The sequence below is a fragment of the Lissotriton vulgaris genome, chromosome 3_1 (genome assembly GCF_964263255.1).
Source record: "Lissotriton vulgaris chromosome 3_1, aLisVul1.2, whole genome shotgun sequence".
Lineage (NCBI taxonomy): Eukaryota > Metazoa > Chordata > Amphibia > Caudata > Salamandridae > Lissotriton > Lissotriton vulgaris.
The window spans coordinates 1,856,682,659-1,856,699,657 of NC_141689.1; the positions used below are offsets into that span (position 1 = coordinate 1,856,682,659).

At 45.4% G+C, this 16,999-nt stretch overlaps 1 protein-coding gene across 1 annotated transcript in view; it reads left to right on the forward strand.

Annotated features, from left to right (window-relative positions):
• TMEM131L (transmembrane 131 like) overlaps positions 1-16,999 on the forward strand; it is a 580,656-nt gene that overhangs the window by 261,633 nt on the left and 302,024 nt on the right. Inside the window, exon 5 of the mRNA XM_086962316.1 lies at positions 8,539-8,662. Within this exon, the coding sequence (XP_086818442.1) occupies positions 8,539-8,662 (124 nt within the window). The remainder of the gene's footprint in view (positions 1-8,538; positions 8,663-16,999) is intronic.

The following is a 16,999-nucleotide window of genomic DNA, read 5'->3' on the forward strand; positions in this document are numbered from 1 at the left end:
AACTCCCTTCCCTCTTTATTACATCCGTTAACCTCTCAACCAATGAAACTTCCTACAGGACCTTAAACTTCCTGGCTCATCCAGGCTTCAACTTGCCTACCTGTTCCCTTACAGCTGAATTGTGCAGGGTTGTAACCAGCTGGCACATTTAATATTGTGGAATGTACTAAGGGTGCCTAAACAGGATAGTATAGCTCCTGCATATACCCCAAATAAGCATACTGCTCTGTCAAACAAAGCGCAGTTAGGAGATTGCATTATGAAAGCAAAGTAGGGACAACTACGGTTAAACACATGTAAGCAGTGGTTTAAGAGAAGATGAGGAGTTTGTAAACAGACCAGCCCCAACATGTAATGAGATATAGCTTAAACAAAGATAGCGCAGCTATATAGATTGATGTAGATCACAGTCGGAGCTGTAAGCGGGATACCAATAAAGACACTACCCAAAAGCCTCACAGCAGCAAAACAAAAAACGCCCATGTGTTTCGAAATGTACTGTATTTTTTTTGATAATCAACTTTATTAGCAATTTTAAAACAGCAAAGATAATTCATTGGCAGCAGCTCATAAATCAACAGGTACAGTGAGATAAAATCAGCAGTATACATGGGTGGGATTAAAACAGTCCAGACCGACATTACATTTGCGTGGTGATAGCAAGAGACAGTGTATATATCTGGGTTCACAGTGGAATTGGATTGTACCATTTCCCCCATATTTTAGAGAACTGTTCTGGAGCGCCCCCAGATTTGAAGAGGGGCTCCTCTTGGGCACCGCACCAGTCCACCCCCTCCTCCATCCCGCCACCGTGGGAGCTGATTCTCGCAGCCAGTGACGTGCTATGTCCCGCTTGGCCACGGCCACCGCCGTCCCCAACAGGTGCTTATCTGATCTAGTGCCATCCAGGCCATCAAAGATCCCCAGCAGCAGTCGCAGCGGGTCATGAGGGACCTCCCAGCATAGAGCCTGTGAAAGCTCTCTCTCCACTCCCCCCCCCTCAAAACCTCATAAGCCCCGGGCATATCCACACTCGAAATGTACTGTTAAGGGCGACTATATTAGTGCCGCATTTTCTGATTAAAACAAGGCCCTGAGGGCCATATTTTAAAACATCGCACCACTGATGTAAAAAACAATTGATTGAAAAAATATTAGTTAGTAAATGTTTTATTTCCTTTTCTATTCAATTTTTCTTTTTTCAAAATGTTAATTGATAAATTATTACAATAACAATCCAAACATTAAATGGACCATATAAAATAATACAATATTTACAATTTCACAATGACGCAAACATTGTATTACACGACAAAATACACTAAATACGCCTAATTTGAGCTCACTCCAATTCCCTCAGAACTAAAGAAAGAAAGGAAAAGAAATAGAGAAAACAAGGGAAAGTTCAAAGAAATCTCACAATTAAGAAAGAATGCAATACTATCCCAGGGAATGTAGGCCAAACAGTACGGTGTTCAGGTTTGTGCACCCTAAAAATCAATCAATAGGACATTGTTTATGAGCCTGACACTTCATTTGCTAAATTGTAAATATTGTATTGTTTTGTATGGTCCATTTAATGTTTGGATTGTTATTGTAATGATTTATCAATTAACATATTTTGAAAAAAGAAAAATGTAATATAAAAGGAAATAAAACATTTACTAACTAATATTTGTTCAATCACTATGAGTGTCACGTATGATTGCTGGAATTAATTCAGTGAATGGTATCAGTATTGGCATTACCTTGGTGTTTTGGAACCTATTTTGGCCTAGCCTTACTGATTAAGGGCCAGAACCCTTTATTGATTGTTTTATAAAAGATAGCACTACTGTATAGCCAAAAAAGGCACTGAGTGCAACAACGCCACAAGTGCTGTATTTCCTGATTGCAACAACGCAGTGACTGCCTTTTCTAAAACACGATTGCTGTATTATAAAACATCACTGATAAAACATCGCACCACTTTTTTGTCCCAAAAATGCACACAACGCCGAGAGTGTTTTCTCGTGAGCACGAGCAAAATATCCAGTCAGGGTGGCCGGGGCCTAAGGGAGACTGAGCAGACACCAACTCCTCTTCCAAAGAAGCCCGACACAAAACTAACAACAATAGAACTCTCCAAGGAGAGCAGCACCTGCGCTGCAACGCAGGCGAGACCTAAAAATCATTGTTCTGGGTCCCACTGAGTCCTTCTGCTGCCAATGTCACACCATATCACCCATGAGATCCTGGAACTTACCAGCCTGTGCTGGCAGTCCGCGGCACTGGATTTCCCTTTTACTAGTACGTCATCCAAGTAAGACGTTCTGCCCTGTAACCAGTTCGCCATGTTGAACTCCATTGTAAGGAAATATTGAAGCACCCCAAGAAAGTACCCTAAAAGGGGCATCCCATTAGACGCAGTTTGCAGCCCTAGTGTCTGTCCTGTAATTGGATTCTCACACATCTGAAAGTCAACAGGGTGTACTGGCAACAAACGGAAGGCAGACTTACTGCTACTCTTCACCATAAGTAACCCCGTTCCATTCTTTACCCTAAAATTAATGCTACATTCAGTGACGTGTGTCACAGAAACTTGTTCCTCAGATATGAATTCATTGACTAACCTTTTGGCCACGAAAAGTACGGAAAACAACCTAACTGCCCCTGTTCCTCTTAGGTACCCCTCTGAAACAAGCATTTACAATGCAATAGGTCTCACAGTGACATGTTTAAAGCTATTGGCATTGTAAATGACATTGTTTTTTATATTTTTATTTTCTAAAAAGTATACAGTATATATATTATTAATTATGCACCATTAGACTGGAGATGAATTATGAGGAACAAAAAGTTAAAGCAACAGGAAATACTCCGGTTTCTCAGCCTTTCCTCCCCCCCCCCCCCCCCTCAATCCGGTAGTCCAGGACACTCTTGACGACTCTTGCGGCATTGAAAGGAGGGGGACGAGATTAAGCAGCGGCGGGGCATGTGGGGGATGGGAGATAAAGCTGCAGTGGGCCAGGGAAATGCTCCTTTCAAGATTTAATGCAGATTACTCGCTGGATATAATACTGGATATTTTGGAATTAGTGAAGTGAGCTTGAAGCCACCTTGGCCTCGTGCAACTGGGTGTACCCGGTAAAAGATATTGAGTTATGTTAGAGTGTTACAGTGGCAACTTGAGGTGGGGAAGTGGGAAAAGGGGTCCCAGTGGTCTAAACAGGGTTTTACCAGGACATATTAGGTGCAGATGCTTTAAACAGAAAACACTTTTGTTTATTTGTGTGCTTTTTTTAGATGAAACATGACTACAACTAACACTAATCAGCTATTCCAGCTTCATCTCGTCATCATTGAGCAATAAAATGCAGTCCTTCCTCTGTGTCACTTAACAGCATCCACCACCACCTGACATAAAAGCTGCACAAAGCACAGTCCATCTGCAAATATTAATTTGAACATATTAGAGGAAGCGATTGTAACATTGCAAGCCTGGGGCTGCCAAGTTGACTCAGCAAGGTACCCATATATAGTGAAGCTGCAGGAGACTGTGCCGCCTTCACAGATCCCAAGAGCCTTTTCTTTATGAGCCTAAAATGTGCCACTTAAAGAGAACAAAGGGGAAGGCTGCAGCGCCCTGCCACTGCCTGTCGAGTTTGCAGACACCAAGGAGGGGTGGGGACGGGCCAAGACCCACCTTAGACAGCTGCCTCTGGAGACTGAAGCTCTGGACCATGATGACCTCCTGGGTGCAGACGAGGCGATCCGCAAGAGCACTGCCGGGGCAGTAGGGGATGGGCGCCCATGGGTGCCACCAGCATCAGCAGGCACAGCACATCTCAGTGTCCCAAGCACTCAGTCACTCCATTGTTCGAACAACAGACCTGGCGATGGCACCGCAACCATGCAAGAATACATTCCTCTACCTCAGATTTGACTATTTTATTCAAACACTTGACGGCACACACTGGGCCCTGCCACCACCAAGAAGCAATCCTCATATGGCATACAGACTCGAGTGTTCCGTTTTTTTAAAGTAGATAAACCGTTGCTAAGTCCGAATTTAGAAAGCTGGGCTAACAAACTTGGAACAATGAATGTTTTTCCAAACTAAGCACCAGGACCATGAAAGTTGTGTTCTGAATGCACGGAGACATTGACGGAAAACGTTTAAAATGATTAACACAAATTATATTTGAATTAAGCGGTGGATATTACTAGTACAAAAACAAGATACCTCGTAAGGGTCCGGTGCGGTGTCGGCGGGCCTTAGTCACAGGGCCAGCATTGCTGTACGTTGTCCCTCTCCTGCAGACTGACTGAGGGGTGCGTGGACGTCGCAGTGAGGCTTTTCGGGCTAGGGTTGAGGCACACAGTCTGGCTTGCGCTGCTTTTGAGATTGCACACCTAGTGTGTCTCAGTATTTGTGTGTCCCGATCCTGTTTCTTGGTTTACGAGTGCTGGAGGATCGGGACACACAAACACTGATCGTAGCCCACAGTGCTGCTTGTAAGCAGGATTGCGGGTCCTGAAGCACGCGTAACCCAAGGGGCGGGACTGGGGCACAAGACGGAAGAGCTGCGGGAGGGCAGGAGCGAGACGCCGTGAGCGTGCACATTGGCGTGCCCTGCGGCTCGTGCCCAGTGGTGGCGCCTGTGGTCTTCGCTCGCTGAGCTTGAGGAGTGATGCGCGGCTGGAGAGACTGTGGGAAGGGGGTCGCCAAAGCAACAAAAAAGCAGCCCCTGCCCACCATGCTGCACGCCCGAGAACAGCTACATGGAGGCAACCAAGACGGTTGAGTGGCGGCACTGCCGTGCCTGCGAGCACAGCGCTGCTACCACAAAGTGCAATGAAGCAAAGCGCCTCACCAGCCTATAATTACTTTTTAGCCCCATTGCGAGCTTAACTTTAATGTACAATTGCGTGCGGCTTGCAGGGAGGAGCGCCAGCTGTACATGTTTATCAATGAAAGTGAAAGTTAATGAACGGCTCACAGTGGATGCTAGCGCGTGTTCACGCGCCCGTCCCGATCCAGCCTGCGCGTGCCCATCTCCTGTATCCCTTTAGAGCCCTTGAAAGCATAGTCAACGACTATAGGTCTCGCTGGCGACAGCGCTTCGCGCTTCGTCGCCAGGTGCGAGACCTAAAAGGGGAGAGGGGGGGGGGAGGCACAGTTAACTCATTCCTTGACCCCCTAAAGGAACTCCACCATCCTATCTTATCAAATCTCTTTGCCTCTCACTACCTGCCTGTGATTGCAAGGTGGCTGCAGTGTCGCACTCTCTGTCCTTCCTCCCAGACTGAATCTCCACGGGAAACCTTGTGTAGTCCTTATGTTCGTAGTAGAAAAGCCCCAATTCCCATCAGTCCAACGTGAATGGCATAAGAGCCTGTACCGCCAGACCCTGTCCAACCATCCCTGCCTGTGGAAAATCTACAGCTGCCCATGTCTTGCTGAACCACTGGACGGACCCTGGCCCCCAGCTATGTGCCCATGTATGTCTGTCTGCGCCTTTGTAATGCTTCTATCAAACTTTAAAATGCTCCATCATTTGGAGCCCCTCATTGCAATCCAAATGAGCTCCAAAGTGGCCACTCCCTCTTTGCCGCACCCTTACCCCTCCTGGGTTGGGGCTCCCCTGGAATGACTGGTATATGACCAGTGTACTTCGAGCTGTAAAATTGTTTTACCCAATTTAACTGGTCCCATATTATTGTATCCTAACCCCTGTCCGTGTTGCCCAAAGGACATATGAACCATGAGTTTGTCATCCTGCCCCACCCAAGTGTGATTTCCTTCATTTATTTGGACTTTCCAATTATGTACATCTATGAAAGTAGTGCAACTGTCCAAGGACTTTACAGAACACTAGCAAAGGTAAACTTTTGCCGTCCACGTCTCTATAACCACTGGCACTTTCCTGTTCGTACAGCTCAAATACTTCCTCTCCTGACCCCTTATTCGACCTTAGCTCCTTAATTATTTGTTTGAGTCTCCTCTCACTCCCCTTTTCTGGTGTTCCCCTTAATAGCAAAGTCTGTTGAGCACAGCTTTGGATGTCCCATAAGTGGTAATTACTCACTACACCGGTTTGCCTGTCTACACTGACTGCCGCCTAGTCCCCTGTGTCCCACCCCAAGTCTCTGAACTTGTGCTTCTGCCTGACCCCGGCACCTTCCCCATCCTGTTGAACAGAAATGTCTCTGCCGCAATCTTTGTGAATTACCTTGAATTATTGGATTGATGTAATGAGATTATTGGACAGGCCTCAACCAACTGGTGCTTATGTTAAAATCAGTTGTGCATATAAAATATTGTAATTCCAGCTGAATTGTCTCTATTCTGTGTTTTTCCTCAAGCTTTACTTCAAATGAGAACACCACTTTCTCTTTTCTTTTCAGAGCAACGTTTTAATGATCTCATGTTTGGTAATGTTTTTACCTTCAACATTGGTACTATAAATAAAATGGGCCGTCCTTTTACTAGTACAGTGGTTACCATAGTCTTTCTCTAAAGGCCCCTCCAATAATGCGTCGCACTGCCAGCAGCCACGGCGCCAGGGCCATCTTGCCCTCTCTGGCCACGCCGCCGTCATAACCCCAAGGGTAAGGAGACTAAATGTAGTCTAGGAACCCAACGCCACCTGAACAGGTCTAAACATGCTATCTATGCCAAAAAAGTAATGCTCCTATCAATTGACAAAATTGTTATATACCAGGTACCAGCCACCGTGTCACCAAGATAAAATGGTGGCTTGTACTGTGAAATGTCCGCAAATATAGCCCTGAGCTACAAAAGTAGCCCAAAAAAATGCCCAAACCCTGAGTAATTGTCCGACTGCTTCACTTCCGCAAAACCTCCAGGAGGCAAACCTCCCTGTGGTCGGCTGACCCCCAAATTCCCTTTCTGCTTCCTGTCACGGTATCACCGTAGGAGCTCGGTGATGCAGGGGGTGAGGAGGTAGTCTTAAAGTGTCACTTAGTGGGTCGTTTAGCAGTACGACTTACAGCTTACGTACTTCTGGTTATTTTAAAGCGGGTGCAAGTATTCAACTGCTTTTTGTTTTTTGAACTCTTGCGACATTGTCAATCAATGGCACTGCAATAAGTCTTTGCTCTTCAGAAAAGCAACCCTTAGTTGAAATGAGATGAGCTGCCATCCAACTGCAGCGCCATTCCCAAAAATTGAACCTAAAATATCTTGCACAAAGGGCGGCAGGGTTTACTTTACGCAAACAAACTTGGCTTTGTTCTGGACAGAAACTGAAACCTCATGCGCCCCTAAATACACCATCAAAAGGGATGCAGTGCAAACTAAGACTGTGAGAAATTAAACTCCTTGTCCCACTGCCCTTAAACTCCCAAGACTCGCTCTGTCCTTCTCAGGGCAGTTCTCCACACCGCACCCAGACTCCATGCAAGGAAGAGTAAATTCGACCACATCACTTCAGTGTTGATCTTAGTTGGCTAGCAATACAACCAAGAATCAGTTTGAAACCCGCCTGTATTAGGTTTCAAGCAATTCAATGAGAAACTATTATATACCTAGCGCCAGACTGACTACACAGTGACCACTGCCCTCGGAGAAGCAAAAAGATCCTGTTGCTTGAAGCTGCAGCTTTCAAGAAAGGAGAAAAAAAATCTCCGGAAATCCATCTGAAATCTGGAGCCCTTTACCCCCTTACGCTAAATACCGTTCACCTTCAGAAAGTTCGAAATGGAAGTGAAAGGTGCCTTCATATTTTTGGACCAGTCGCTAACAGAACGTGCAATTAGATGTAATTACAGAACTTAAGTCATGATATTTAGTGACATTTGTTTTTGCCGATTACTTTTTTCTGACTTTTGTTTAAAGGTTTCTATGCTGTTACTCTTTCTCTCTCCAACACTCACTAGTCTGCTCATGGTTTTCCCCAGCTGCTTCCCCACAGCGTTTATTTTTTTTATCTCGCACTTTCTCGTTCAATTTCCTTCACTTTCTCTCCTCAGCACTCACTCGCTTTCTTTCATTCTCGCTTGTACTTTCTCACACAAACTTTGCCTGTGCTGTCTCGCTCTGTCTCCGCCTCTCACTGATGTGTGCAGCTCCTTTCAGTCACTCGGTCTCTCTTCCTCTTTATCTTCCTCATTCCCTCTCAAGCTCTGGAGGAAACACTGAGACGATTGAGCCCCTTAAACCGTGACAGGTGTTTGATAAACCCAAAGAATTGCTTTTTTTTTATAAAGTCAAGTTCCCTAACGCACTTTGGGTGACATGCATGATCCGAAGTTTAAATAGGTACTCTTAGAGTAGGGAGGTTTCGTTGCATCAGAAAATACACCTGGAGCGTCTCTGTTTTGATGCTAATATGTGTTTTTTAATCCAGTTATAATTGTGCGCGGTACCATGGAGTTTGCAATCAGATTGTACGAGCAGGTGAATCTCAAAATGATACTCACTCTAAAGATGATGCAAGAGGCGTTTACAGCATGTTTTACATATGTGTCTTATTATTAAAATGTTTCTAAGAATGCTCAAACCACTACTTATAAATCTGATTTTCTTCACAGGCAATTGGGGATGCCCAGAGCGAAAATGCTGCGTGCATACAACCCGAGCAGGGACGCAGAAGTCCTCGTGAGTTCGGTGTTTACAGCCTGCAGGCACTTCCATGTGTCCCCCCCTCAGAACAGGGTGAGTGTTGATGTGCTCTTGGAAAATATGCTGCGGCCGAGGGCCAGAACATTACACTTGGCATGTCGTGAACATTTTCTGTCCTGCTATTGACGCGTATGAGTTAATCTCTTCTTCTTCGGTGCTAAATTCCCAACACTTACATTCTTCCTTGCATCCACCCTCGATTGTTCCTCAAAATATTCATTTATTTTCGTTGCAGTGATTTCCCCCATCCTCCCCTCCCCTCCCACCCTGTCCCATCTACGTTTGCTATGATTTGGCTAAACAGAGTACCTTGATTAGGAAGGTACAGATAAACCCGTTAAGCCTCGTTTTATACTGCACGAAAAGCGCACTACATCGTTAAAGGGAGCAGCTCCAGTTATAGTTAAATTAAGCTCAGGATTGAACGAGATTATAGCAGAGGTGCCACAAGTTTTGGACTAGTTCATTTAATTGGTGTTGTTTCTTTGTTACTTACACCACTTGCCTTTATCAAAGCAAATGGCTTAGCGCGATTACATGAAGTACCAGCTTATCCCAGTCATGCCTACATTTACTTACCCTGTAATTTTCTTTTCCTTGAGTGCTGATCACACTTCGAGGCAGGTCATTTGTTGCAGATTACCATTAGCGCTTTTCCCTGAGGCATTTAATCAGAGGTCTAACTTGTGCTTCTTCAGACCCTTAGTCCTGCGTCTTGTTACTAGTGCCTGAGCTCTGCACAGTCATACCCTGCCTTAAGATCATGTAGGTGTAGGATTCGGTATGAAGAAGGTACCTGGCAAGCAATGAAGCTGTTATGACGGCTTTTGTCTGCTTTGCCATGGACAGACTAACTTTATGCCAGACATCTGAAAAAAGTACATGCGCACCACAAATTCAATTTTATATATGTGCAGAATTCATTTTTGCCATCGTTTAGAGCAGTTCCTTAACAAATTAGAAATTGAAGGACTCCAGTTCCAAACGAAGCAGGATTGCCAACCTATGCACGATAATGACAGATGGAGTTTGGGCAGGCCGATCTGTCTGAATTATATGCATTCATCAGCAGGGGCGGTGGGTGACATTTGAAAGTGGTGGGGCGCAAAGTGATTTGCATACGGCACCGTAGCGAGCGAGCCCGAACCCCAAAAGGGGGATTTGGGGGGGTAATCCCCCCCCCCCACGAAAATTTTGAAAAAAAAGAAAAATCGTGCATTTTCAAACAAATTTGAGAAAGTCAGGGTACTGTGAGTACTGATATCCCCATCCTGCCACGAAAAAAATCAGCTCCTATCAAACATAAGGCTCCCAGGGCCACCACTGCCAGCAGGCCATGGTCTGCACCGATAAGCCCAGTTGAATGCCCCACCCTCAGGCTTGCCACCGAAGCTCCACTCTAAGCCGACCACTTCGGTATCAAGCTGATCTGCTACATCTTTGGCACCAACCCACTTTGGCACTGAAACACAAATCCATCTCTGTTTAAATCATCTCCAGATCCGCATTGAGACCTGATTCTGGTACTCTTCTGGAACCAATTGTCCACAATTTGCAAGAAAAACTCCATGCCTGCCAGAAGCAAATCCAAATACAGCCTCACACTGGGCGTATTCTAGCCAAGACTTTGGTTCCTGGGCCACCTCCATCCAAGTGCCAACTCTCCTTCGAAGAGGGTGTTCATCTGCTGGCGTTACCCATAAAGGAGAATTCTGACAAGGCCAGCAGTTCCTTGCACTCTCCGACAACTTCTTCACCACCACCCTTTATTCCCCCACCTCCACACACTCTCCCTCATTTTACGGGGGATCCATTAGATATCACTTTTCTGGCGTCCCCATATTTAATCCCATGTGGGCATGGCACAGGGGATGATACTTTTGATGCTCCACAGCCCACTGATCTTTGGTCGGCCTATGATATTGACCCTAAAGGGGACACTGATCTATGACCTGTACTCTAACAGGCCATCTCCTCCTGGTGACACAACCTCTTATCAGGAGCTTATTGGCAGGATTGCAATTTACCATCTGGTACCACTACTTAAGGAGCCTATAAAAGAGTATTTCCTATGCAAAACCCTTTCCACAACCCATAGGGCAACACATTTCCCTATGTCCAAGGTTCTGCTGCGGCATATAGATTATATTTTTGAACATCCTTTGCAAGCCTGTATTATCACTCCCATGGTCGATAAAAGAAAAATACAGCCTCAAACCTTGACTCTATTTAAATATGAGGGCAAATTCCACCTGTCTCTCCTGTTGCCTCTAATGGCCATAAGAGGGCCAATTCCCAGGCTGCCAGTGACTCTCCACCTCCTTATTAGGAGAGTAAGCGTATTAATTCTTCAGGTGAAAGAGTAGCATCACAGTCCAACAATCACTGTCGTATTGCCAACTCCATGGGATTATTAGCCAGATACGATCGTGCCCACTGGTAAGAAATTGAGGCACTCCTCCAACACCTCCCAGAGGAGTATAAAAAGAAAGTGCAAGAGCTTGTAGCTGAAAGCAAGCTTAATTCGAATATCTCCCTTAGGTGTGCCCTAGACTCTGCAGACACTGCTGCTAGAGGCATTCAGTCAAGCATTTTGTTGTGTCGCTATGCTTGGCTGCATATATTTGGCTTTAAGCCAGAGGTTCAACAAAGCCTGTTTCACACTGTGATCAGTGTGAAGGGGAAGAGTCACTGTTTTGTGGTGGATGCAGTACCATGTGGGGAAGCATCTTTGCCTCTACCTTTTGAGTTGTTGCCCCTGTAATAGCATATGGGAGAGGAGTGGCGACTGACCTCTGTGGTATGAGGAAGAGGCATCATAAATGTCTTTTTTAGCCTCCCCTATAGGAGGAGCGGTGAAAGGAGCTACAGGGAGTTGGTGTTGGTAGCGCACCCATGGAGTATGCAACTTCTGTATCCTTTTTCATCTTCTGAAGAGTCTGTTCAACCTATGGGCCAAAAAGCTGTTCTTTAACAAAGGGGACATAACAGGCTTTTTTAATTGCCATCACTTCGCTTAGACATGCTAGTGAGCTCTAGGCACTAACTTAGAAGAACCCTTCTCCCCACAACACCGGGATAGGGTGGTTCTCTGCACCAACTCAAAATTCCTTTTAAAGGTTGTCTCCCCTTTCCACCTTAACAATAAACCCTGGCGTAGTGAGCGTAGTGGGCGTAGCGGGACTACACGGAGGTCTACGGAGTTGCGTACAAACTCTGGACCTCCACTACGCCACCCGCCTCCCCCCCGCACCCACAATATTAACAATTACTTCTACATGACTTAAAATTAAATTTAAACCACTTACCTGGCATGCAGTGTCCCCGGGCTACCCTCATCCTCTTCGTAGCCGTCTTGGTAATTCTGTGAGAAAACTACGCATGCGCGCGTGCCCGCACATTTCTTGCAAGAAATGTGCGGGCGCATGCACAATTTTCTCAAAGAAATACCCGGACGGTGAGTAAGAGGAGGGCAGCCCGGGGACGCCGCATGCCAGGTAAGTGGTTTTAATTTCATTTTAAGTCATGTACAATTAATTGTTAATATAGGGGTGTGGAGGCGGGGGCTGACCAACTCCGCTCAGCTGCTAGTGTGTGGAGATTTGCCTTTCCGTGGAACCCAGAAGAGGCAAATCTCTGCACACTCCGCGGGTGAAGCGGAGGTCTCCGCCCGGCGTTACTTAACAAATCAGTTGAGTTACTGTATTCTTTCTTCCACCAGACTCAGTAGCGGGAAGGACTCTTTATACATTAGATGATAATAGAGCTCTGATGTATTACATTGACAGAACTAAAGACTTTTGTAAACGTAAACAAGCATATAGGAAAACCCATATCCAAATCGGGCATTGCCAGATGGATAATTAAATTCACTCAAACATGTTATGCTAAAGCCTAAAGAACTTTACCAAGGCCTCCTACAGCACACACTACTTGCAAAATAGGGACTCCCATGGCTTTCCTAGGCAATATCCCACTAGCTGATAAATGTAGAGCAGCTACATGGGTTACACCACATACTTTCACTACAAATTATTGTTTGGAAGTCCTAGCATGCCATCAGCCTAATGTAGGTCAGGCAGTGCTACATAAACTTTGTCAAACAACTGTAACACCCACAGTTTAGCCACCGATTTCAGTGGGCACTGCTTTACAGTCTATGCAATGCATGTGTATCTACAGCCACACATGCCTCGAATCGATTGTGTTACCTACCCTTTAAGCATCTGTTCTTGGCATGTAGTACTATAGACTCACATATGCCCACCCTCCTCCCTGGACACCTGTGGCCGTTGCAAGAAATTTTTACTTTGGCATACGCATGGACCTTTCTTTACTAACACTTTCTTACACTCCATTCTCACACACCTGCGGTAAAACAGTTTAACAATGGAGTTGATGCACATGCACACTATTATCAAGGGGAGGAGTCACTTTACCTCATGACGCGAAAGACTTCTTCGAAGAAAAAAACATGCACACATCCGGACCCAACACTAGATGGCAGGAGTATGCAAAGCAGGTGTATCTACAGCCTTACATGCCAAGAACAGATGATCACAAGGTATGTAACGAAATCCACCGGGCCCAAATGTACGATACCGTTGAGATATTAGGAAATGCAAGAACATAATTTTGGAGCTACATCTGCAAACGAGTGGATTTCACGTCCCCATGATGGATGACAAAGGTGTTAGCCACCAGATGAGTTTGCAATTCAGAATTTCCTATCCACTTATGTATGTCATAAACACCTGAAGCTCCTTCCATATTACCATGATTAATGGTGGATTAAGCAGCTGGACATGGTGGTTGTCGTGCAACCTTTTAAAACTGGAATTCATAGTGGTGAGCTCAGGAAAAGTCAGAGCTAAGAGGATGTTGAGCCTACAATTATGGTCTGTTACCGGATTTAATGTTGAAAATGCTTTGAGCCTGCAGACCAAAAGGTAAGAAAGTCGTCTATCGGTGGCTTGACATAAGACTACAGACGTTTTGGCATCACATTTCTCAAGTGCTTACAGATCCTCTCTGGAGAACGGCTGCTCAAAAGTTAAGCAGCTCAGTCAGGTTTTTCTACATCTTTACTGCCTGATCCTTGAGACGCATGTTACACCTCTTATCTGAATCCTTTTGTTAAGTCAGTTCTAGATGTGATTTCTCATACTTTCAAGGGAATCCGTACTTCTTCAGTATCTTGGTTATAAAGCAGGAAGCCCCGGGGAGCTGGGCTTATGCCAAGCCAGGGGCAGCACTCGTCTGCACGTCAGAAGAAGTATTGAGATATACCTTGCAAGCGAGTGCAGAGAGTGACTGCACCTGCCTGCAGAGGGATGTTTGGAGTGTTCTTGGGATTCCATTTTACCACATCCAGAGGGCTGTGCTCAGGGTGTGTACTGACTGTGCATTGCCTTTTTGTGGTGCCCAGTCTGTGCACCTCCTGGCAGGCTCTGCGCTCTTGTACATAATATAGCGCGAACACGGAAGAAAAGTGTTTCCGTAATTTGCAGTTGGCTACGTTTTGTGCAAAGGAGGGAACTCCTTGTTAAGATGTACATGTGCACAGGTGCTATTTCAAAAGGGACAGCACAACCATCTGCGTCCCCGTTTATAATGCAGTTTTGGGGAAGTTGAAGAAATCCTTTTTCCTGTACCCACCTTTTCATTGGATTTAATGACCAATGTATCAAAATCTTTCTCAAAGCTATTCGGTGGTGGAGACATCTGCGAGCAAACCATTCAGTGCTATCTTAATTTCCTAACTGCTATGCACTAACGTAAACCAGGTTGATGTACAGTGAGAAATCTCTTTTCTAGCTTCATAACTTCTTACAGGCAAGTACCTTGATTTTTAAAATTTGTTTTTCATTGATTTCTGAGAAAGTCCCCCCCCCATATAGTGTATTTTGTAGTCTACACGAGTATTACCTTTTAAGGTAGACAGGGTTTATTTTGTATTTTGATAAGAGCCACAGAAAAGCCTCTCTCTTCCCCTCCTGTCGGTACATTATATTATTATGACAGAAACCTGCAGTGAAATGACGCCTGATTTCTGGAAGCAACAAGGATCGGGCAATGGGGATGGTGGGGTGCGGGCATGTAGATGTGGTGTGAGCTGACTAGATCAAAGTTTGTGTGATACATGTTTGAGAAGTCTTTGAGTTCTGTGGATATCTGTTTAGAAGTTCATATCTGCAGCCAGAGGTGTACACACAGCAGGGCCTGTTGCCCTTCTCTGCTTCTATGTGAAACCCCCACTCTAAGCATTTGTGCATGCTTTGTATGTGGGATCCAAGAGAAAAACGGGGCGTGCACTACACCACGGCGAAGGATAACATCACTGAGTCATGAAAAGAGCACAGGTGCCCTGCAGAGGACGAAACTTAAGAGTGGACACCTTTGTGGCCATCATTAGCTTATGACACCTGGGTACTTTCTTAGGCAAAAGGAATTGTATCTAGTTTGAGTTTTTTAGATAGGTAGAAGCCCCCACCAGCTCCCACAAGAGCTTGAGCACCTCATACTGACTGCCATAGCAACCAGAGTGATGACTCTAGAGGCTTGCATATAGCGCCCTGATGGTTGGTGTGCTAGCCTCCTCTCCTTTAATTGGCATTTGTCTATAGGTTGTTTCAGGTGGGGGTTAGATTCTAAGAAAAGTGGATAGCCCAATTACCCATTGGAAGAGAGGTGCTCTGTGATAATAAGACATTACAGCTGCACTGTAAAAGGTAAATGGTTCTTCCTTGTAGCACAATCTTTGAAGTTTGAGCCTGGTTTAGCTCCACATGCAACCCCCCTCTCACTTCTGCTGGCAAACTAACTACACACCCTCACATGCAGTCATTGCAGGGGAAAGTACAGTATGTAGGTGGCTTTTTCATTACGTGACATTGCATGATTCAGGCTTACTTTATGAGTTATGAAAATATGGCAGACGACCAAACTCCTAATTCAGATCAGCAAAATAATTTACCAAACCCGTCCACTAGATGGCAGGATGGTGCACACTGTGAATCTACAATAGCCTGGATATGGAAAACTAACATCAAAGATATCTAACCTTTGCTGTTAGAGGTTAGAATTCAGATTCAAAAAGTCCATATCCCCTTTTATGATTAATAGTGTCCAACGGGGAGGCATACTTGAAGTCTCCTCCACACAATCATTGGATCGGTGCCAGTCAGAAATTTGAGTCTGTTAAATTTCCCCTGTTTGACTGAAACATCCATATAGCTGGATATTAGCACTACCATGGTGGTTTTTATTACCCTTTAATAGCTCACCTACCCGTTTTCAAAGATTTTAATTTTAGTGCTGGTAAGCATGAGGCTCAGGTCAAGACTTCAGTTCTAATACATGTGACTTCTGTCAGGCCCTGCAACTATTGCACTCTGTAACTAGAACCTTCTGGCTCCTGCACTCTGAACGTGGCAGTCTAAGGGAATGTTCTGGGTCTTAGACTGTGTATGTACTTCAAGGCCATCTGCCAGAACCAGTGAGTTACTCTGTTCTGTTGTAGGGGAGGTTGACAGCAGAAGTCGCTTTGGCTAGCTTGTACTTTGCGACTACCTGTTGCTCTTGCCCTGTTACGCCCACAGGCATGGGAATTTAGATTTTGGGACAGCTTGCAAGCGATATTAATGTTCGGATAGATGAAGGTCATACCTCCGGGTAAATTATTATCTGTGCTACAAAAGTATCATTGTTACAGGTAAGTAACTTTTTTTTTTTTCACAACAATTTTATTGACAAAGATGAGCACATGAATTAAAGTGGCATCCCACAATCAGGACGATACCACCAGGCATTGTAGTTACAATCACAATATAAATCTGAGCGTTGAAGCAATGAACCAGCAGAATCAAGGGTACACGAAAATATTAACCCCACCTTCATCTTTTCAAGAATCTACCCACCCAACTCCCCGAACCCTCCCTCAACCCTCCCTAACCCCATGTATGTGTGTGTGGACCGTATGGACGGAAACTCTTGGCGCATCAAGTGTGTGTGTGGGAGTGGGCTGCGCAGGAGCACACAGGGCTATAGGTCCTCCTCTGGTTCCGCCGGGGGGTCCAGTGTCAAACCTCTGTAGTCCGCCCACCTCTTCCATATTTTGAAATGTTTACGAGGGCATCCTCGTGCCTCAAAGATTGGCCTCTCCAGACCCATACAAAAGTCTAAGCCTGCCTTCCATTCAGTCAGGGGGGGGGGGGGGGGGCTCGCCTCCTTCCATGCTCGGGCCATGTCTCTTTTGGCTACTATCAGCCCCAGGAGGAGCAGGTGTCGCTTATAGATATTACCCCCAACCCCTTCCAGGATGTGTAATAGACCCAGGCGGTGGGTACGGGGAAGGGTCCAGCCCAGCAC